The 23,476-nt window shown below is 45.2% G+C and overlaps 1 protein-coding gene across 1 annotated transcript in view; it reads right to left on the reverse strand.

Annotated features, from left to right (window-relative positions):
* Positions 1–327: 327 nt before the first annotated feature.
* The window catches only part of RASEF (RAS and EF-hand domain containing), a 128,979-nt gene continuing 105,830 nt past the window's right edge, over positions 328–23,476 (reverse strand). The window contains exons 14-17 of the mRNA XM_075340344.1: positions 20,342–20,456; positions 15,356–15,475; positions 2,162–2,238; positions 328–1,866 (exon numbers count right to left, since the gene is read on the reverse strand). Of these exons, the coding sequence (XP_075196459.1) occupies positions 1,758–1,866; positions 2,162–2,238; positions 15,356–15,475; positions 20,342–20,456 (421 nt within the window). The 3' untranslated portion in view covers positions 328–1,757. The remainder of the gene's footprint in view (positions 1,867–2,161; positions 2,239–15,355; positions 15,476–20,341; positions 20,457–23,476) is intronic.

Here is a 23,476-nt window from a genome sequence, read left to right on the forward strand (position 1 = left end):
TAACCCGATGTGTGCTGCAGCTAAATGTGCAGGGAGCAGCGCACAATGCTTAGCGCTGGCTCCTTGCTCTCCTAGTTACAGCACACATCGGGTTAATTAACCCGATGTGTCCTGCAGCTACATGTGCACAGAGCAGGAGCCGGCACTGACAGTGAGAGCGGCGGAGGCTGGTAACAAAGGTAAATATCGGGTAACCAAGGACAGGGCTTCTTGGTTACCCGATGTTTACATTGGTTACCAGCCTCCGCAGAAGCCGGCTCCTGCTGCCTGCACATTTAGTTGTTGCTGTCTCGCTGTCACACACAGCGATCTGTGCTTCACAGCGGGACAGCAACAACTAAAAAATGGCCCAGGACATTCAGCAACAACCAACGACCTCACAGCAGGGGCCAGGTTGTTGCTGGATGTCACACACAGCAACATCGCTAGCAACGTCACAAAAGTTGTTCGTTAGCAGCGATGTTGCTAGCAATGTTGCTTAGTGTGACGGGGCCTTAATGCCAGGCCCAGCCAGTACTGTGAATCACCAGTGAGGGAAGCGGAAGCATGCAAAACCAGTGGGCTGAGTGTTGCACTGAGACTTTTGGCCACAGCAATAGTGCACTGAGCACCGTAATTAGCATATTTGAATACATTTCTGAAGAATGGAGACAGAGATAAGAACACGAGGGCTGGATTCACATGATGGTATGGCATCGATGCGATATGCTGATGATCCTCGGCTCCCGCTGTGCTGCGAGCGTCAGTCAAGTGTCATGTGACTATGACCCAATCCTGCAGCTGCAGAAGAGGGGGAGGGATTAATCTCTCCATCTCCTCCATTGTCAGCTGAAGCGATTATTGCACTGCACTCGGATATCATCCGGGTGCAGTGTGATGTTTCACTCGCATCCATAGACTTGTATGGGTGCGGGTGACACTGCTGTCGCTGACAATCACAGCATGCCGCAACTTTTCTCTCATGCAGAATCTGGATGAGAAAAATGCTGACCAGCTGCTCTCCCACATTGAATAACATTGGCCTGAGTGCAATGCGAGATTTTTTCTCATAGCACTCATCCGATTCATATGCTCGCATGAGCGTACCCTAAAATATTTAATATATATTCATTTATATAGCGCTATTAATTCCACAGCGCTTTATATACATTGGGAACACTGTCCCCATTGTGGCTCACAATCTAAATTCCCTATCAGTATGTTTTTGGAGTGTGGGAGGAAACCAGAGTACCCAGAGGAAACCCACGCAAACTCCTTGCAGATGTTGTCCTTACTGGGACTAGAACCCAGGACCCCAGTGCTGCAAGGCTACAGTTCTAACCACTGAGCCACCGTGCATGTTTTAATATGTATAGCCCCTACAGGGCTATGCGCATCGTTTATATTGTCAGTTTGGGGTGACAGACTCCATTTACAAAGTGGATTTCAGAACCTCTCCAAAAAAGCATAAAAGATACATTTTTAAATAAATGTACAAAAACAGGCTGCTAAACATCTTCAATACATAGACAGAACATGTTTCTTAGTGAGAGGACTCTTCACTTGCAATAATCTTTTATCTCATTTACTCATATTATAATCTGTACATGTACTGATACATAAATAACAACATACCAGTTGCCAGGTGCAATGTGCATTAGAGGAGCAAGCAATGGGGAACAGATAGGCCCCATAATATCACTTATGTACAATCCTTTGTCCAAAACAACTTATAAAAAGTAGCATTGTATGATTGGAAGGAGTCTTGTTAGAAAAGTTTAGACATTACAGCAGTTTTTCATTTGTGTCGGCTTTTTGGTAATGGCTCCCGAAAGGTTGGTTACAGATCCTCTGTCATCTTCATTATCGCTGCGCTTTCTTACTTCCCTAAACAAGAAAAGACAATAGAAAGTAAATCTTACAGCACACACGGCTGCCCTGCTTTGCAAACAATCCCCAATGGTTAGATCACAGCAGTGGCCTCACTCAAGAGTCAGCACATTATTTCAGATAAATATGGAGGGATACAGCATAAAAAATACCAATTACTAATAATGCCCTTCGCCTATCATATGCAATTTTTTTTGCTTTAGTATCATTGCACGCAATGACCCAGTTTACATTGAATGGTTTATTTTAGCTCCTGCTGTAATCCTTACGTCATTGTAAGTAATATACATACCGTGCAAGATGAAGGACGGCCTCCACTATATTTGATCCCTCTTTGGCACTAGTTTCACAGAATAAAGCTCCATATGTCTATAGAGGAAAAAGAATAAAAACTGTTGTAAGAATCCCAAATTAGATTACAATGCAGTTAAGTCTATATCTCTTTTTTTAATTTTTTTAAAGGTCTATTTTATGTAATGCAACAAAAATGTAAAAATTTTTAGCGCTGATAACCTATTCACACATTTACACACACACTCTCAAACACACTGCCACCCATGAGAATCTTGAGACCATCTACTGACCAGGCGCCTAAAGGCTGCTTTACACGCAGCGACATCGCTAGCGATGTCACTGGTGAAAGCACCCGCCCCCGTCGGTTGTGCGTCACGGGCAAATCGCTGCCCGTTGCGTACAACATCGCTCGGACCCGTCACATGTACTTACCTGCCTAGCGACGTTGCTGTGGCCGGCGAATCGCCTCCTTTCTAAGGGGGGCGGTTCGTGCGGTGTCACAGCGACGTCACACGGCAGCCGTCCATTAGAAGCGGAGGGGCGGAGAGCAGCCGAAAGAAAGTGACACCCACCTCGTTGCCGGAGGACGCAGGTACGGTGTTGTTCGTCACTCCTGGGGTGTCACACATAGCGATGTGTGCTGCAACAGCAACGATATTTGGGATTAGAACGACGTGTCAACGATCAACGATTAGGTGAGTATTTTTGATCGTTAGCGATTGTTCGTACGCTTCACACGCAACGACGTCGCTAACAAGGCTGGATGTGCGTCACGAATTCCGTGACCCCAACGACATCTCGTTAGCGATGTCGTTGCGTGTAAAGCCCCCTTAAGGCTTTAAAAGCAGAAGTGTGTAAAGCAGATTATTCTAAAGCTCTGGCAGGGTTTGCAGAACCACTCTAACCAGTTTTTGTCAAATTTTTATGGGCACACACGATTTCCATATAATATCTTATAGCAGGGTACACAATGATGTGTTGAACTAAAGGTGCTAGGTGATTTCCAAGCCATACCCACAATTTTACAAGCGCCAAAGAGTAGAAATCTCAAAAAATCCTATTCTATGTGTTTGAAACATTGGTGTCTAATACACTTAGCAAACAGGTGTCTGGGGATAATACTAGTGGGAGATCAAAATGTGTATTCAGAAACTAAAGAACAGAGCACAAAACCATGGAGGGTCCTATTACAGGACCACAGTGCATGCAGAAATGTGCCTTTTGACTGATACCAACAGTATACAACCTTACTGAATAGACCTTGTTTTTTTAATCTAGTCGGAGGGTAATATATCTGATGGATAAACTTATATTGAACCTGGTTGTCTCAACCACTAACCACTGGAGCTGGTCAAACTCGCAAAAAAACGGGACCAGTGTGTCCCTGCTACATTTAAAAAAAAAAAATGATTCGCTCCGGAATCCGGTATCCATATAAGTCTATGTGGACCAGAATCCGGAGAATAAAAACATTGGTGGAAAGGATAAAGGGTAGGAGTGTGTGCAGTCTACTGACCGAGGCGGTATCATGGCAGCAAGCTGATTCCGGATCACGCTTTCCCTTCCTGGAGCCGACAATTGAATATTCACTGCTTTGCCCACCCACCAGCGCATGTAATTGGATGCAGTTAGACATGCGCCCACCCTGAGTGGCAGCGTGTCAACTGACAGCAACCAATCAGAGGTGCCAGGACGGCCGGTCGGCAGGAAAAGCAGTGCAAGTGTCTGCAGGTCAATATGGTGGTATAAAAAGAAAGGAATAAATAAAACAATCAGCGCAGGGTCCCCTATTTTCTGATGCCAGCACAGATAAAGCCCAAGGCTGCAGCTCCCAGCTTTTGGGCTTTATCTGTGCTGTGTATCAAAATAAGCCCAGAGTCACACACGCGAGGGACTCGCATGACATCACCCGGCAGCTGCACACTCTTGTGACAGGAGCATGCAGGTATATAGAAACACCTGCTGCCGACCCACTCCTGTCAGAAGAGTGCGGCTGTGGTGGGTGATGCGATGCGAGACTTGTGCAAGTCTGGCATGACATCACCCGGCATGGGCTGCCGCTCTCCAAACATGAGCGTGCAGGTACATAGAAAGACAACGGCCGACCCGCTCCTGTTAGTGTGCGGCTGTGTGACTCCAGCCTAAGAGAAACCACATGTGACTTGTTTTTTTATTATTATTTAAATAAATAATTAAAAAAAAAAATGACGTGTGGTCCCCCCAATTTTGATATCCAGCCAAGATAAAACCAGCTGGGGTATTCTTAGCCTGCAGCCGCCCGGTATTGCCGCATCATTAGATGTGACAATCCTGGAGCTTTACCAGCTCTTCTCGATTGCCCTGGTGCAGTGGCAATCAGGGTAATAGCAGGGGTTAATTAGAGTAAATAAGTACAAACACAGAGAAAAAATCCTTTATTTGGAATAAAATACAAAAACACACCCTATTTCATCACTTTATTAACCCTCAACACCCCTCCAGGTCTGGCGTAATCCACACGAGGTCCCACACCACTTCCAGCTCTGCTACATTTCACAGCGAGTGGCCATAGAACACGACCGCCGGCTGTGAGTGCAGACAATGACTGAGCCGTGATGAGCAATGACTGTAGGCAGACACTGTCACAGGCTGGGGGCACGTGTGACTGCAAACAATCACAGACGACAGGACGGCCGGTGGGCGGGGAAAGTATAGAAGGCTGTGTGTATGCAATAAACCTATTGCGCAGCACAGGAAGTAAATGTGTAACCCGGAAGCAGTCTGCCGCCATGACACCGCCATGACAAGTCTCCGTAAGTATGAAACGCTTGCTTAATTATTTTTTTCTTTATTTTCTTTATTTTTCCTTTAATTTCCCCAGTGCCGAATCCAGATCGTACACCTGGAATCCCGAGCCCGAGTCCAGCACCCGGGCATCTTTGAAACCACGCGGATCCGGACTATAACAGTCTGAGTCAGCTCAGCCCTACAAACCACTAATTTGAAAAAATAGTCGGTAACATCTTCCCTGTCATCAGAAAGATCCAGAATGGTATCCTTCCACTTCTAGTGTGTCTTTATAAGCAGAACAGGGCCAACAGACTGGAAAAGAGAGTATATATTGGTGAGGGGTTTAGAGAAATATTAGGTACGAAGCAGAGATTTGAGTGATGAACATTCTAAATGAACCTCTAACAAACTAAATTCTGAATGGATAGCATGCCAAAGAACACGGATTTAGGTATAACTCCTGCATTTCCTGGAAAGAGGGATATCAAGATTGACTAGGAAATAATTGGACAAAATATCTGATCCCAAAAAGTGACACCATTAAAGTTATAAAAGTGTGAAAGGATTGAGTTAAGCCATAGGGGAGTTTGGTGGATGTTAAAACTGACACACCACCAAATTTGAAACTGGCCAATTTCCAAGCCATGCTAACAACTTCATGGGAGCTACGGAGGTGGGGTGTCTTTAGGAGACTTGTGCCGTTAAAGGGCATTGGTCAGGCCTTCATTTAACCCGCATTGGGCACCATACATCGCAGTTGCAGCATTACTAAACTTTATATCAAGCAACCAATGCGTATACTAGCTGCAATGCCAGAAATAATAATGGGGTCAACAAATTCACTCCTATCTTTAGAAGCTTCTACGGTGGAGAGGCTGAATCTAGGGGACGAGACATGCCATAAGAAATGAATCATGATACCATCTAGAGACTTAAATAAAAAAGTGAAATAGGAATAGAGTAATTATTAAAAAAAATAGATATAGGAATTTAGGTAGGGAGAGCTTTAAAAAAAAAAAAATGTCTAAGAGAAAAAGGGATAGCGAAGACCAGGCTTTTAACATTTGTTATACTGTTTGCAGTTTTAAGTTAAGTTACTGATATTGAATAAGATATGTGGTAACCTGAATGCCCAAATAGTTAGTCAGCTATTGAGAATAGTTTGGATTTATAGTACTCCAAATGACTCCTAAACCAGATAATGCACCCAAAGGGGTCAACTAAATCAAGTAAGCAAGCCAGGGAAGGACTGGGTATGGTATATAAACCATAGTGTTTTCTGCATAGAGGGTATTTTTTTGTTCAACAATGAACTGCTGGTGATGCCCCTAATTGTGCAGGAGTGCCTGACAGCAACCGCCAAGGAGTCAATGGCAAGGACAATATATAATGAGGAAAGTACATAGCCTTTTCTAGTGTCACATTGGAGAGGGAATGGTTCTAAGCAGGGGCGTAACAACTGCAGTCGCAGGGATCGCCATTGCGACCGGGCCCGGGAGGTTTGGAGCCCGGCGGCCGCCCCCGGCAGATCTGCAGCCAGCTCCTGTCAGTGAGAGAGGAGCTGCGCTGATCTGTCACAGACCCCGCAGCTGCTATATCACCCGCTGCCGACACCGGGCCCCCCTGCCTGGTGTCAGTCAGTGGCTGCGGCGGCACCCCCATCACTGCACACAGTAATGATGAAGCATAGGTGTCGCGCTATGCATCATCATTCTCCCCCTGTGACTGTGCGGTGACGTCACTCCCGTGCGACTGCTGTGCTGAGTGCACAGAGCGCAGGACGGGAGAACACCGACCAGAGCACCAGGAGAACGAGGAGAGGGGAGGACGGAGCAGTGGTGGTGGAAGAGGAGAGCGGTGAGGACAGCAGTGGTCGAAGAGGAAAGCGGTGAGGACAGAGCAGCGGCGGGGGAATGAGGAAAGCAGTAACGACAGCAGCGGTGGAACGAGGAGACGTGAAGACAGAGCAGCGGTGGAAGGAAGAGAGAGGGTGAGTACTTGTTTTTTTTTTTAATATAAATGAATGAGTACACGATGGCCAGAGGCTTGGGAAGGCTGCATTATACATGGAGGCCTGGGGGGGCTGCATTATACATGGAGGCCTGGGGAGGCTGCATTATACATGGAGGCCTGGGGAGGCTGTATTATACATGGAGGCCTGGGGATGCTGCATTATACATGGAGGCTTGGGAAGGCTGCATTATACATGGAGGCTTGGGAAGGCTGCATTATACATGGAGGCCTGGAGAGGCTGCATTATACATGGAGGCTTGGGAAGACTGCATTATACATGGAGGCTTGGGGAGGCTGCATTATTATACATGGAGGCCTGGAGAAGCTGCATTATTATACATGGAGGCATGGGGAGGCTGCATTATTATACATGGAGGCCTGGAGAGGCTGCATTATACATGGAGGCTTGGGAAGGCTGCATTATACATGGAGGACTGGGGAGGCTGCATGATACATGGAGGCTTGGGAAGCCTGCATTATACATGGAGGCTTGGGAAGGCTGCATTATACATGGAGGCTTGGGAAGGCTGCATTATACATGGAGGCCTGGGGAGGCTGCATTATTATACATGGAGGCCTGGAGAGGCTGAATTATACATGGAGGCCTGAGGAGGCTGCATTATACATGGAGGCCTGGGGAGGCGGGCTGCTATATTAAACATGGAGGCCTGGAGAGGCTGGCTGCTATATTATACATGGAGGCCTGGGGAGGCTGCATTATACATGGAGACCTGGGGAGGCTGGCTGCTATATTATACATGGAGGCCTGGGGAGGCTGGCTGTATTATTATACATGTAGGCCTGGGGAAGCTGGAAGCATTATTATACATGGAGGATGGCGAGGCTGGCTGCATTATTATATATGGAGGTCTGGAGGGGCTGCATAATACAAAATGAAGGACACCTTATACATGGAATATAGGGGTGCATTATGCATGGAGGAGTATGGGGCTGCATAATACAATACAGTGGAACCTTGGTTTAAGAATAACTTGGTTTGAGAGCGTTTTGCAAGACAAGCAAAGATTTTTAAAAATGTGTAACTTGGTTTAAGAGCAATGCTTTGCAAGAAGAGAAAATTCTCACCGTGCACACTTCCAGTTTTTTCCTTTCACCGTGCTCTGACCCACTCTGGAGGTAACTTTCTGTCCATATGTACTGTTTACTATATATAGTATACCATTGCACAGTACAGTATATACTATATAGCATTTCTATCAATTTTGCATTTGTGGATATACTATTGTACTCTCTTTTGGCTAACCAGTATAGCACATTGCTTGTACTGTATCTCTCACTCACTAACATTTTTTTTGAAAGCTAATGTGCAGTTTAATTTGTTTTACATGTTTTTTACTGTACTGTACAGTACAAATTATTACAGTATTAGTGTACTGTAATCATTTTATATGAATACAGTACATTATATTGTATTACTGTAATAAGTTTGTATAAATACTGCAAATATTTTTGGGTTGTGGAACGAATTGTCTGTTTCAATTATTTCCTATGGGAAACTTAGTTTTGATATAAAAGTAACTTGATTTAAGAGCACACACCCGGAACCAATTAAGTTCGTAATCCAAGGTTCCACTGTATAAAGTTTTATGGGGTCGCGTTATAATACATATAGAACTATGGGGGCTACATTATAATATATGGAGGACTATGGAGCCTACCTTATACATGGACTATGGAAGTGCATTACAAAACATGGAGGACTATGTGGTGCAGTATAATATATGGAGTACTATGGGATGAATTATAATATATGGAGAACTATGGGGTGAATTATAATACATGGAGAACTATGGAAATTTCATTATAATAATTGGAGGGCTATGAGGGCTACTTTATATATGGAGGACTATAGGGCTGCATTATAATATATGGAGGACTATGTGGTGCAGTATAATATATGGAGAACTATGGGGTGAATTATAATACATGGAGGACTATGGAAGTGTATTCTAATATATGAAGGGTTATGTGGGACCCTTTATACAATATGGAAGGCAATGTGGGGCCATTATTGTATTTGGAGAACTATATACAAGAGGGGACAAAGATACAATCAGGGGATGGGAATGTTTTGTGCTGAGGGAAAAAGGCTCTTTCCCTCAGCACCTAGCTTTCCCATGCTCTGCTATACATCTTCTCTCAGCACCCAGCTTTCCCATGCTCTGCTATACATCTTCTCTCAGCACCCAGCTTTTACATGCTCTGATATGGGAAAGCTGGGTGCTGAGGGAAAGATGTATAGTAGAGCATGGGGAAGCTGGGTGCCGAGGACAAGATGGATATCAGAACATAGGAAAGATGGGTGCTGATAGAGAGATTTCAGATCATGGAAAATCTGGGTGCTGTGGGTAAGAGCCAAGTGTCAGCATCATTATCCCATACCCCGAGTCTCAGTGTCATTATCCCATACCCCAAGTGTCGGTGTATGTAGAGGAGGGGCCCAGGTCTTAACTTTGCACTGGGGCCCATCAAACTCTAGTTACGCCACTGGTTCTAAGGCTATGTGCGCACGTTGCATAATTTCATGCATTTACGCTGCGTATTGCTCTGCCGGATGTGCATCATGGAATCCGTGACCCCGGCAATATATCGTTAGATACGTCGTTGCGTGTAACGGGGCCTTTAGGCTATGTGCGCACGTTGCGTAGTGTCCATGCTGAAAAATCTGCAGCGATTTAGCAGTGCATATGCGCTTCAAATCGCTGCAGAAACACTGCGTAATGGATGCAGTGTGTTTGCAGAGTAGATAACGATTTCATGCGCTCTGGATGCAGCCTCTCCGATAGACAGAGTGGGAGCTGCATCCAAAGCGCACAAAATAAGTGACATGTTACTTTTTTGAGGGCAGCGATTTCAGCATGCAAATCGCTGCACTCTCAAACGCAATGTGCGGATGGATTATGCACAATCTTCATAGATTGTGCTGGGGACGCAGGACGCATGCATTTATGTTGCAGTGCAATACGCTGCGTAAACGGAAGAAATTACACAACATGTGCACATAGCCTTAAGCCCGCTTTACACGCTGCAATATATCTTACAATGTGTCGGCGGGGTCACGTCATAAGTGACGCACATCTGGCATTGTAAGGTACATTGCAGGGTGTGACAGGTACGTGCAATTGCGATTGAACGAAAATCCGTTCATCGCATACACATCGTACCTTTCTCTAAAATTGAACAGCAGGTTGTTCAATGTACCCGAGGTAGCACACATCGCTGTGTGTGACACCCCGGGAACGATGAACTGCAGCTTACCTGCGTCCTGCAGCTCCCGGCTGACAATGCGGAAGGAAGGAGTTGGGCGGGATGTTACATCCCGCTCATCTCCGCCCCTCCGCTTCTATTGGCCGGCTGCCGCGTGACGACGATGTGACGCCGAACGTCCCTTCCACTCCAGGAAGTGGACGTTCGCCGCCCACAGCGAGGTCGTATGGACGGGTAAGTACTAGTGTTGAGCGAGTATGCTTGTCACTACTTGGTACTCGCACGAGTATCACTGTACTCGGGCTACTCGGCGGGGACCGAGTAATTTCGCGATACTCGTGCTGTACTCGTGGTCTTCATGTTGGCGCTCTTTTTAGAGCCAGCCCTTATGCAGGGATTGGCTGGCAGACCACTGCAATGCCACAGCCCTGTTACTTGTGGAATTGCAGTGATTGGCCGGCCCTCACAGCATGACCGTGCCTTTAGCCCGACACTTCCCCGCTCGGCTACGGCCCCTCCCGCACTCCACTCCGCGTGTATATATATATGCACGCTTACACACACACGCACGTTTTTTTTTTTAATTTACAGTTTTATGGTTTCTACATGCTGCCGGGGGTCATTTCAGAATAATACTCGGGTCTCCCATAGGATAACATTGGGCTCGGTGCTCGGGCCGAGTACACGAGTATTTTGGGATGCTCGGCCCGAGCCTCGAGCACCCGAGCATTTTAGTACTCGCTCATCACTAGTAAGTACGTGTGACGGGGGTTAATCGTTTGTGCGGCACATTCATCAAATTGAACGTACCGCACATACAATGGGGGGTGTTGCAAATCACATACGATATCGTATGCAAAACTGCAACGTGTAAAGCAGGCTTAACTCTCCTTTAAACCTTTTTGGGATATGAGCATTCAATATAATCAAAAGATTTACATGTATCAAGTAAAAACACATAGGCAGGCATCTTCTGATAAAATTGCACAACAATATTAACAAACAGACAAGCGGGTTTTTCCGCCCATGATTTAATAATCGATTTCATCCAGAGGAATTAATAATAATAAAGTTTATTTTTATATAGAGCCAACATATTCCACAACACTTTATATACATCAGCAATACTGTCCCCATTGGGTCTCACAAACTAAATTCCCTATCTGTATGTCTTTAGTGTGTGAGAGGAAACCCACACAAACATGGGAAGAACATACAAACTCCTTGCAAATGTTGTCCTTGGATTTGAACACAGGACCCCAGTGCTGCAAGACTGAAGTGCTAACCATTGAGCCACTGTACCACCCATTCAAGTGAAATTAAAGATGAATTAAAATGGAAATAATTTTTTTGACCTTATTTGTCAAGATTTTGTCTAAAATTTTACTTTGAATTAAGGATGGAAATAGTGTGGTAAGACTTTGGTAGAGATGAGTCCTTCCCTGGTTTTAAAAAAACTACAATGAGGCCCACCCTCATGGGAAGCGGAAGAAGTTTTGTGTTAAAACTTCCTCATATATTACAGTTCCTCAAAAGTAGTGATGGGTGGACATGCAGATACCCCGGATTGGCGGGTCCAACCGGGTTTTACAAAAAAATCCTGGTTCGGATCCGAAATGGATCTTGGATATCTGGCCGGATGCTGGTCCCCGGGTCTCTGATTGGTTGCAGTAAGGCACACCCCAAACCTGTGTGACAGCGTGTCTAATAGCCTTCAATCAAGAGACACTGTGTGCGCGTCTCTATTGGTGTAAAAATAAATATATAAAAAAATTGGCCTAATCTAGGGCTTAGTGGCAGCTGTGAGCTATTATTAACACCTTATTATCCTGATTTCCACTGCACCAGGGCAATCGGAATGAACCGGGTAAAGTTCCGGGATTGTTGCATCTAATGGATGTGACAATCATGGCTGGCTACAGGATGCTATTTTTACGCTGTGGGGCCCAATAAGCATGGATGTCCCCAGCCTGAGAATAAAAGCTCAGAGCTGTCGACTTTATCATGGCTGGGTATCAAAATTGGGGAGACCACACGCCGTTTTTTAAAAACATCTATTTAAATAATTTTAAAAAAAACGCACGTTGTTCTTCTTATTTTGATAAACAGCCAAGATAAGTGCACAGCTTGGGTCTACAGCCTGTAGCCGTTTGCATTATCTGTGCTGGGTATCATAATTTGGGGGTGCCTACATCAATTTTTTAAATTTATTTATTTATTTGTACACCATAGATACACACACACAGCACCTGTGAATGAAAGCAGTTAGACATGCTGTCACACAGAGTGGGGGCGTGTCTGACTGCAACCAATCAGAGACGCGGGGATTGCCGGTGGAGGGGGAAGCAGTGCATACATATGAAGGATCATGAGCGCCCCTGGAAGTAGTATGAGCGGACCCGGACGCAGTGTATGGCCGCGCCAGAGACTCAGTAAGTATAATGTGACTGCTTTCTCTTTTTTTTTTATTTCTCCTTTATTTTTTTAATTACCTAAGCTGCAAGTTGCTGGACCCAGATCGTTACCTGGAGTTCTCTGAGAACTTAGGGCCCAGGATTAGTGATCAGATACTTCTGAACCCGCACGGATCCCGCCTAAGGGCTCGTGCGCAGGTTGCTTTTTTTTTGTGTTTCCCCAGCAAAGTCTATGAGAATCATGAAAAATCAGTGCGCACGTTGCTTTTTTAAACGCAGCATTTTGAAAGTGAAAAATTTGACAAAATCTCTGCATTTAAAAATGCAGCATGTCAATTCTTTTGAGCGTTTTGGCAGCGTTCTACACCCATTGAAATCAATGAGTTGTAAAAAAACGCTACCAAAATGCTAAGCAGTGCGTGTGCACTGCATTGTTGTTGCGATCCGCATGTTTATTTGACATAACAAACGCAGTTCTTTTGGTCTCTCTCTCTCTGTCGATGTCGGTCTCTCCCTCCCACCCCCTCTCTCATACTTATTGATCCCCGATCACCGGCGCGGCGCTGCACGGCGTTCACACTGTGGCGGCTTCTCCTCTTTTGAAAATACTGGCCGCTCTTTATTCCATCTCGTATTCCCTGCTTCCCCCGCCCACCGGCGCCTATGATTGGTTGCAGTCAGACACGCCCCCACGCTGAGTGACAGCTGTCTCACTGCAACCAATCACAGCCGCCAGTGGGCGTGTCTATATAGTGCAGTAAAATAAATAAATAAATAATTAAAGAAATACAACGTGAGGTCCCCCCAATTTTGATACCAGCCAGGGTAAAGCCACACGGCTGAAGGCTGGTATTCTCAGGATGGGGAGCTCCACGTTATGGGGAGCCCCCCAGCCTAACAATATCTGCCAGCAGCTGCCCGGAATTGCCGCATCCATTATATGCGACAGTCCCGGGACTCTACCCGGCTCATCCCTAATTGCCCTAGTGTGGTGGCAATCGGGGTAATAAGGAGTTAAAGGCAGCAGCCTATCGCTGTTACTAAGTTCTAGGTTAATCATGGCAGGCGTCTCCCCGAGATACCTTCCATGATTAACCTGTAAGTTAAAGAAAATAAACAAACACACACATCCAAAAAATCCTTTATTTGGCATAAAAGACAAAAAAACACCCTCTTTCACCACTTTATTAATCCCCAAATACCCCTCCAGGTCCGACGTAATCCACATGATGTCGCACGACGCTTTCAGCTCTGCTACATGAAGCTGACAGCGAGCGGCCACAGACCACGACCGCTCTCTGTCAGCTCCACGCAGCAACTGAAGTGAGCCGCGCAATCAGCGATGACATCACTCTGGTTACCTGCAGCCACCGCTCTCAGGTGGAGGACTCCAGCTGTGGCCGCGGGTAACCTGAGTGACGGCACCGCTGATTGCGCTGCTCACTTCAGTCACTCAGGGAATTTGCGGTCACCGGTGAATCCTTCACATTCCATTTAAGTCAGACCGATTTCAGTTACTACCATTTTTATGAAGATGTGGAGGTTGTTGTTAGAGCGCATCTTTTCTGTCTATGCCACTAACCAGTAACTCTTACATGCAGGTCATATGTATAAAATAAACCTGTATATCGAAAGTGATGTTTTCACTCAAAATGCTTCTCAGCTTAGGGCTGTTTTCAAGATACCATAACACTTTTACCATCACAAAAAAGAAATTTGATACAGAAAATAATTGACCTTTACTTCTATCTTTAAATATACTGTATATTGTTGCATAAATCGGATCCTATAGTTTCATCAAACATCTTTTAAAGAGGTTGCCAACTACTTTTATATTGATGGCCTATAGGCCGCTTTACATGCTACGACATCGCTAGCAATTGCTAGCGATGTCGAGCGCTAAAGCACCCACCCCCATCGTACATGCAATATCGTGTGATCGCTGCCGTAGCGAACATTATTGGTATGGCAGCGCACACGCACATACCTGCTCTGCGACGTCGCTGTGACTGGCGAACCGCCTCCTTTCTAAGGGGGCGGTTCATTCAGCGTCACAGTGACGTCACGGCAGCGTCACTGAACCGCCACCCAATAGAAGCGGAGGAGCGGAGATGAGTGGGACGTAACATCCCGCCCACCTCCTTCCTTCCGCATTGCGGGCGGCAGTAGGTAAGGTGAGGTTCCTCGTTCTTACGGCGTCACACATAGCGATGTGTGCTGCCGCAGGAGCAACAAACTACTTCGTACACCGAGCAGCAGCGATAATCAAGAATAGGGGGGCATGTCACCGATGAGGGATTTTGACCGTTTTTGCGACGATTCAAAATCGCTCATAGGTGTCACACGCAAAGACATCGCTAAAGCGACCGGATGTGCGTCACAAATTCCGTGACCCCAACGAGATCGCTTGAGCGATGTCGCAGCATGTAAAGCGGCCTTTACTCTATGATCTGCCATATATTTCTGACCAGTGGGGTGGGTGACGCCCTGCAGCCCCTTCAATCAGCTGTCACTGGCGGCAGGAAGTTATCGGATGTTGCGGAAACACAGCAGCTCTGTCACTTCAGTGTAACATGAAAAACGCTATTAACCTAAAGATATGGGGTTGATCTGCAAGTTATTAATGTTTGGAACTTGCCCAGTGCCAACACTTCAAACCCTGCTGCCGGCAAGAAAAGTACTTTAATCCTTGAGAAGCATTCGATTCCCTTTAAGCATCTCATTTCAGTTTTCTTACTGTATTTTCTTGTTTTGCTTTTGACACTCACCATGGATAGCTTCTCTCCATAACTGGTGGGTACGCATTTATGACCTTGTTCTGAGAGTGTTTGTCGGAGATCAGCTTTATTCCCAACCATCATGATAGGTATACTGTCATTTGTGGAATCCTGCAAAGTAACATGACAAATTACAGTAAATGGTATATACACCTGTAGTGGTAATTTAAAAAAATATATACATTTAACACCACACGCTCCAATCATTCAGCATAGACAGGTTAGGTGCACATTATAATTAGGTTGGAACTATCCCTAGAGATACCCAAACGACAGTAAAAGTAACGGAACCAAAATTTGGAAAAAAAAAATAAATGGGTTTATTCAACTCCACACATGAAAAATATTTTGGCAAAAAAGTCATACACGTTGTGGGCAATAAACCCTTTGAACATTCTTGGTCCTCTTGATTATTTGCATTTTTTCTAAAGTCCTTTGGGTTTCATATTCTTTGATGACCAAGTTCTTCAAACTGGTGGATTTGGTTCCTAAAATTTGCACAGAATCAAGAATGCTCTTTTTCTTGTCTTTACCCTTTTTTTGCAACTTTTGAGCACAAAAAGTTGAATTATGAGCTAAAATGTCACAAGATTTGAGCAAAAATCTCAGATGTACATAAAATAAGGGGACAGGATCGTAATGCAGTGGATCAAAGATTTATCAACTTTTTACAAAGTCGCAATTTCATGAATTAAACATCTGGAATCTTTAAACTCCACCCATAATAACATACATGGAAAATAGAATTAAATTAAAGGAAGAAAATGGTGCAAATAAAAAACAGGTGAAAACAAAAACAAAGCAAAAAAGGCACAAATGCAATAATGTCTGTCTCAAGTCTTGATGCATTATATTTTGTCTGGTTTTTTTTTCACGTACTTTAGCTCATATATTTTTATATGCTTTAGGCTAAGACCGCACTTTGCGTCGTGCTACTTGCAGTTCTAAACGCACGTTTTGGGCTTAATTGATTTGACCAAAGTTGCCTTTTTCAGAAATTTAGCGCTGAAAACTCATGCGTATTTACCGCGTTTTAGATGCGTTTTCAGTGCTTTTTACATGCTTTTTCACCTGCGTTTTGACAGATGCGTTTTGAACATCAAGACACTGCTAACTAAAGTTTAATCAGTCAAACACAATGAAAAAAGTGAAAAAAAGGGAACACATAGAATTTTAGAAATAATAAAGAAAATAGAAATATTGAATAAAATTATAGCGGTAATATACTATTTATTGCAAAAATAGCAATAAATTATTATTATTTTTAAATTTATTTGTCGGACTAGTGTGTGTGTAAAGGGACATATGAAATCATTATTTTAATGTCCAAAAAGCATGCGTTTTGGTAGTCTAAAACGCATGTTTCTTGCACATAAAAAGCAGGTAAAACGCAGGAATTTGAAGGAATCTTGGTTTTTGCCATTTCTCATTGACTTCAATGTTAGCAAAACGCAGCCAAAATGGCAAAAACAATTGACATGTTGCTTCTTTGAACGCATGGTTTTTGCCACAAAATATGCAAATTAAACACAGCGTTTAGAAACTCAAAGTGGGGTCTGAAAATCAACATTTACCATTCACTTTGCTGTAAAATCAAAACGCATGACTTTTGGCATGAAAAAGGTGCAGTTCAAAACGGACCTAAAAAGCAGCTGAAACGCAGGTGGAAACGCAAAGTGCGGTCTTAGCCTTAAGCACATTTTTTAAAATGCATACATGGGAAGTTTTTTTTAATTCGTGTATTAGTCAATGCCATAATTGATGTCATGTCATAGTTTCTGGGTGGGTCTAACAAACTACTGTTACTCAGTCTAAAAAGAATTTTAACTTAAAGGGAAACTGTTATTTGATTTATGCTGCCCAAACCACGGGAAGTATGATTTGCAGACTAGCTGCACAATTGCAAACAGGTATATTATTAATATATACCATATTTTTCAGATTATAACATGCACTTTTCCTCCCAAAAATTTGGGAGTAAAATGAGGGGTGCGTCTTAAAATCCGAATGTAGCTTACAAGGTGGTGATTGAGAGCGGTCACAAGAGGCAGGGGCTCTGTGCGGTGGCCGGTGGAGCTGCTGTGGTCGGCAGTGTCCGGCGATTCTGCTGTGGTCAGTGGCGACCGTCGCTTCTGCTGTGGTCGTCAACGGCGGCAGCCAGCAAGGTATAAGCTATTCTGACGATGTCAGTGGTAAGGACTTCAAATAATGGCTCAAGAGCTCCATCCGCGCACGCGCTGCCTCCGGGCGCCATTTGTTTGAAGCACATCTTCAGAATAACCCGTGCCTCACCGCCCCCCCTCACAGAACAGAGCCAGCATGGGGCAGAGCAGAGTCAGCACGGGGCAAGGCAGAGCCAGCTAGGACAGAGCCAGCACGGGGAACAGCAGAGCCAGCATGGAGCAGAGCAGTGCCAGCACGGGCAAGGCAGAGGCAGCATGGGGCAGAGCCAGCACGGGGCACAGAGCAGAGCCAGCACAGAGCAGAGCCAGCACAGAGCAGAGCCAGCACGGAGCAGAGCCAGCACGGAGCAGAGCAGAGCCAGCATGGAGCAGAGTAGAGCCAGCATGGAGCAGAGCAGCACAGAGCAGAGCCAGAACAGAGCAGAGCCAGCATGGAGCGGAGCAGAGCAGAGCCAGCATGGAGCAGAGCCAGAATGGAGCAGAGCAGCTAAGAGCAGAGCCAGCACGGAGCAGAGCCAGCACGGAGCAAAGCAGCATGGAGCAGAGCCAGGACAAAACCGAGCAGCACAGAGCAGAGCCAAGTGAAGCAGAGCCTGAAACCCCAGCACAGCGGTAAGACACTACCGGATTATAAAACAGACCCCATATATTTATTTTTTTTTACCTTTTTTTTCCTCTGAATTTGGGGTGCGTCTTATAAAACGAAAAATATGGTAACTTAACCCCTTACTGACATAACATATACTGGTACATCATATGCCGTCTTCCTGACCTTGATGCAGGCTCGCAATCAGAACCAGTATGTTTCCCAACAGATGATGACTGTGACATTAAGCCATCATCTGCCTTTAACAGTCGTGGCTGGAGCTGTTAACGAATTAAATGCCGCAGTCAATCTCTGACAGAGACATTTACAGCGCAAATGCATGGTGACCTGATCGATGTTTTGCAATGATATAAGAGGGTTTGCTGAAGACCCCCCCCCCCCCATGCCTGTCATGACGTTACTACAGTGGCATTCATAGACTATTATTTTTGCTATATACAGCAGTGTTGTGGCATTTCTGTATATAGCACAAGTGACCGGATGGTTGCAGGTTTAGGTTCCTTAAGGGAACTAAGATAAAAAAGAAATTTAAAAAAAAAGTTCAAATCACCCCACTTTTCCCTCCTTAAAAATTGGGAAATGAAAAACATTCAAAAATACACATATTTCGAATTGCTATGTTCATATAAGTCAAATCTATCAAAGTATAATCTAAATTAACGGACTCGGTAAATGAGTAATTAGGTGACAAAAATCAAAACACTTGACATGCAGTTTTTCGGCCCCCACAACAACAGAAAAAATTAGGCAATCAAAACACTGTTTCTATCCCAAAGTGATATCTATAAAAACATTGTCTCAGGGCACAAAAAATAAGTCCTCAAGCAGCCACATAACCCAAAAAACTGAAAACGTTTGCAGAATTAAAAAAACGGCAAAACAAGCAAACTTCTTTTTTGTTACAAATTGATAAAAAAAAATTCACCACTTAAAGAAAACAAAACCTAAGCCTGATTGGTATCTTCATAATTGTACTGAAGTGGAGAATCATACGACCAGGTCATTTTCATCATAAATGAAACATTGTAGATTTTTAAAAAAAAGTGCAGTATTGCATTTTTTTTTTCTCTATTTTGCCACACTTGGAATGTTTTCTTGCTTTCCAGTACATCACATGATAAAATGGATGGTGTCATAAAAAAAATACAACTCGTCTCACAAAAAACAAACCTTCACACAGCTATGTCGACAGAGAAATAAAAAAAGCTATGCCTCTTCAAATAAGGATAGAAAAGAACAAAACCGCAAAATTAAAAATCCCCCGGCTGAGTATGGGTTAGAGATCTGGCCGGGGACCATAGCTGAGACCAGTCCAGCTCGGTCCCCATCCCTGCTGTCTGTGATTGACAGGTCTCTCCCTATGTAGATGGAGATACCTCTCAATCACCAGTAGCAGCTGGGAAGAGTCAGTAACCTCTTCTTTAGCTATGATCTATGGCTAGATCTCTAACTCCTTCCCAATTGGTTTAGGCCTCTGTCACACGTTCGTGCCTCCGATACGTGTTTGAAAGTTTTCTCACGTACCGGAGATACGTACACACGTGGACTTATGTATTCCTAATGGTTTGGACACACGTAAGTACATGTGTCTGTTCCGTACTTACGTGTGTCTGTGTGTTTCTCACACTGACATGTCTGTTTTTCTCCGGCATCACGGGTGTCACACGGCCCGCACCCGTAACACAAGGATGTAGTGTGGATGCGGTCCCGTGTGACACGCGCCGGAGAAAACTCACGTGTCAGAGAAAAAAATAACAAATCTTTACTCACCTTCTCCAGCCCTCCTGTCTCTGCTGTCACTTGCTTCCGACCGCCGCTCATTATGCTCATTTAATATTCACTTCACTGCGGCCGGAAGCAGCAGCGGGGAGTCGGCAGGACCGTAGACCGAAGATGCTGGACAGCAGCAAGGACCACGTGAGTATGCAAATTACCGGTTTTCCGTGTGTTATCGCGGATAGCACACGTAGAACACATGTGGCCCGCACGTACCGGAGACACGTACTTACAAACGCAACACGCAGGGAAAATACGTGTCTCGCGGCACGTGCGTGATTTTCACGTATGTGTGACAGAGGCCTTAGGCAGCATGAATCAGATGACATGTTACATTTACCTTTAGATTTAGCTATATACCTGTATGCAAGATTGTACATGCCTGTATATATTGAGCTACTATGATATTACCTCAATCATATCTATCCATTCCCTCACATTCAAGAAGCTCTTCTCACAAGTCACATCATAGAGAAGCAAAACTCCGTCTGCTCTTCTAAAGTAAGACTTTGCAATGCTCCTAAATCTGAAACAACAAAGTTAGTGATTTTGTTAATACTTGTAAATCTACCTTTTTTTTTACCAAAGTTCTATAATAAAATGTAATTTCTCAATCAGTCTTCAAGATAACTGTACTTTTTGGACTATAGGGGGCACCTTTCTATAAGATGTACCCGTAGATTTATACAACAAAAAATAGGAAAAACATATCTTCTACTAATTAAAACTTGTGTGGTTATGTAATGAAGTAGAGGGGTCAACATCATTTTTGTGGGAGTTAAAAGTTAACCGTCAGCTCCATTAGTGTTTCTCTGAAGCAAGTACATTATATACACACACAGCACACACATAATACACAGCTATACATATAAACAGAGCCCTTTCCCCATAATGTACACCTCCAGTATCTCCTAAATTCCACATCCCCCCACTAGAAGCAGCCCTTTTGTGCATGCATCCTGTTTTCCAGTACAGGTTTTGTCTAGCCCCCGTAAACCCATTCCTTCCTTCAGCAGACATTTATGTTCCGCCCCCGCGGCAGCAGCCGGGCTGCTCGGATCTGGATCCGCGGTGGCTCGAGGGGCGTCCGGACCCGGGGGTCGTGCAGCCACTCAAATAAAGGGGGTATTTACAGGGGATGATGTATCTAAAGTTTGTGACACCACCCGTGGTGTGTAGTAAGGTGGAGTACCACCGCTGCAGCTGGGAGTACCCAGTGGCGATGGAGTGGGCAGTCAGGTGTTTAACCCCTCCATGGGTATGGGGAATGCCACGGGACTCTTTGATGGTGGCGGGACGTGCCATTGGGGAGGTAAGGGTCACTTTCATACTCAGTCTATAAAGCTGACACCGACAACTTAGTAAACCAAAGTTCTGGACACCGCTGCCTCTGAGGGGGAGCACGCCTGGGTCCCGTTTTTGCTGGTGTTGCCTGATGATCTGTGACCTTTCCCTTGGCACCTTGTTCTCTTCTAGTTGGCCCCTATAGCTTGAAACTAGTCGGGTCCTGCTTCCCAGTGGGGCTAACTGAGGGAGCTTGCTCTCAGGGTTCATGCTTGAGATTTCCTGGACCGTTTTAGTGGAAAGTCCTATCCCCCTCGTTGCGCTAGTGCCCCGATTTTGGAGCAGGTGGTGAGCGGATCTTGAAAGCTCCGTTCTCATCGGGTGAATTGTCAGGTTGCCTGAAGCTACTTTCTGACCTAGGGTTCACGTACCCAGTCGTGACCTGATCCCAGCCCAGTGATGGTACAAGGCCGCCAGCTGTCTTCCACGACAATACCGTGCCCCTTGTCACGATCTCTTGCAACCGGGGGTCCAGCTCCTACCAGGCCCAGACCACCGTCTGCTACCTAGTACTTCGAAGGAGCCCAGCTCCTGACATCCTCTCTCCTAACGTCCAACACTACACTGGCCTTCTCCTGACACTTCTGACCTCCCCTTACCAACCCCCCAAGTGGGCGACCCTACTCCACTCAGGCCGTCCACTGGTGTGTCTGGTGGGTGTGGTGCAGAGTGTTCCTAGGATTTTGGTTAGCTGGTTTTGGCAGCACCACTGGTTAGCGACCCATAACCAAGGAGGAGGTGGATATTGCACAGAAGGGCAGATTGCACAATACCCTGTGACAACCTGATAGGCCAGGGCGTCACATTTACTACCCCCCCCGTGACAATATACAATGGCGGTAGTTATAGATGAAGCTGACATTCACTGAGTCCTGTGATGTGTTCTGATATACGGTAACTCACTGCTTCGTCACCTGGTACTGACATGCTAATCACAGCCGGTGTCATTCGGAGGGACACATGCATGACTAAAAATTATGTAGCAGCTGATCTGTCGAAAACTAAACTATAAGGCCAAGTGCACATACTGAGGTAAAAAACTCACCAAATACTAAACATGTGCATGAGGTCTAAGAGAAAAACTGTGTTAAGATCTGTGATCCTTATGCGGGCATCACACGGTACGATAAATCTGGCGATATGTCGTCGGGGTAACGTCGTTAGTGACGCACATCCGGCATCGTCAGAGATATCGTACCGTGTGACACCTCCGAACGACTGTGAACGAGCAAAAAAAACTCACCTTATCGTTGCTCGTTGACACGTCGTTCATTTTCATAATCTCGTTCCTCCTTCTGCGCGCCGGTTGTTCGTCGCTCCCGTGGCAGCAAATATCGCTCCGTGTGACACTCCGGGAGCGACGAACACAGCTTACCTGCGTCCCGCCGGCAATGCGGACGAAAGGAGGTGGGCGGGATGTTTACGTCCCGCTCATCTCCGCCCCTCCGCTTCTATTGGCCAGCCGCTGTGTGACGTCGCTGTGACGCCGAACGTCCCTCCCCCTTCAGGAAGAGGATGTTCGCCGCCCACAGCGACGTCGCCCGGGAGGTAAGTACGTGTGAAAGGGGGTTACCGACTGTGTGCCACGGGCAACTAATTGCCTGTGACGCACAAACAACGGGGGCGGGTGCGATCGCTTATGCGATCGCACGATTTATCGTCCCGTGTGACGCCCGCATTAGGCCTCGTGCACACATTGAGTACTTGGTGAGTTTTTTACCTTAGTATTTGTTGGCAAAACCAGGAGTGGGACAATCAGAGGAAAATTATAATAGACACATGGCACCAACTCTATTTATCACCCACTCCTGGTTTTGACTACAAATACTGAGGTAAAAAACTCACTAAATACTCAAAGTGTGCACATGGCCTGAGAATTACAGTCAAAATCAAGATTTCTCTCTTAGACCTCATGCACATGTTGAGTATTTGGGGAGTTTTTTACCTCAGAATTTGTAGCCAAAACCAGGAGAGGGTGATAAATACAGAATTGGTGCCCGTGTGTCTATTATACTCTTCCTCTGATTGTCCCACTACTGGTTTTGACTTACAAATACTGAGGTAAAAAAAATCATCAAATAACGCGAGCAAGTGGTCTAAGAATCACAGATTTTAACAAGATTTTTCTCTTAGACGTCATGCACATGTTGAGTATTTGGTGAGATTTTTCCCTCAGTATTTGTAAGTCAAAACTAGGTTTGG

The sequence above is a fragment of the Anomaloglossus baeobatrachus genome, chromosome 1 (assembly GCF_048569485.1).
Source record: "Anomaloglossus baeobatrachus isolate aAnoBae1 chromosome 1, aAnoBae1.hap1, whole genome shotgun sequence".
Lineage (NCBI taxonomy): Eukaryota > Metazoa > Chordata > Amphibia > Anura > Aromobatidae > Anomaloglossus > Anomaloglossus baeobatrachus.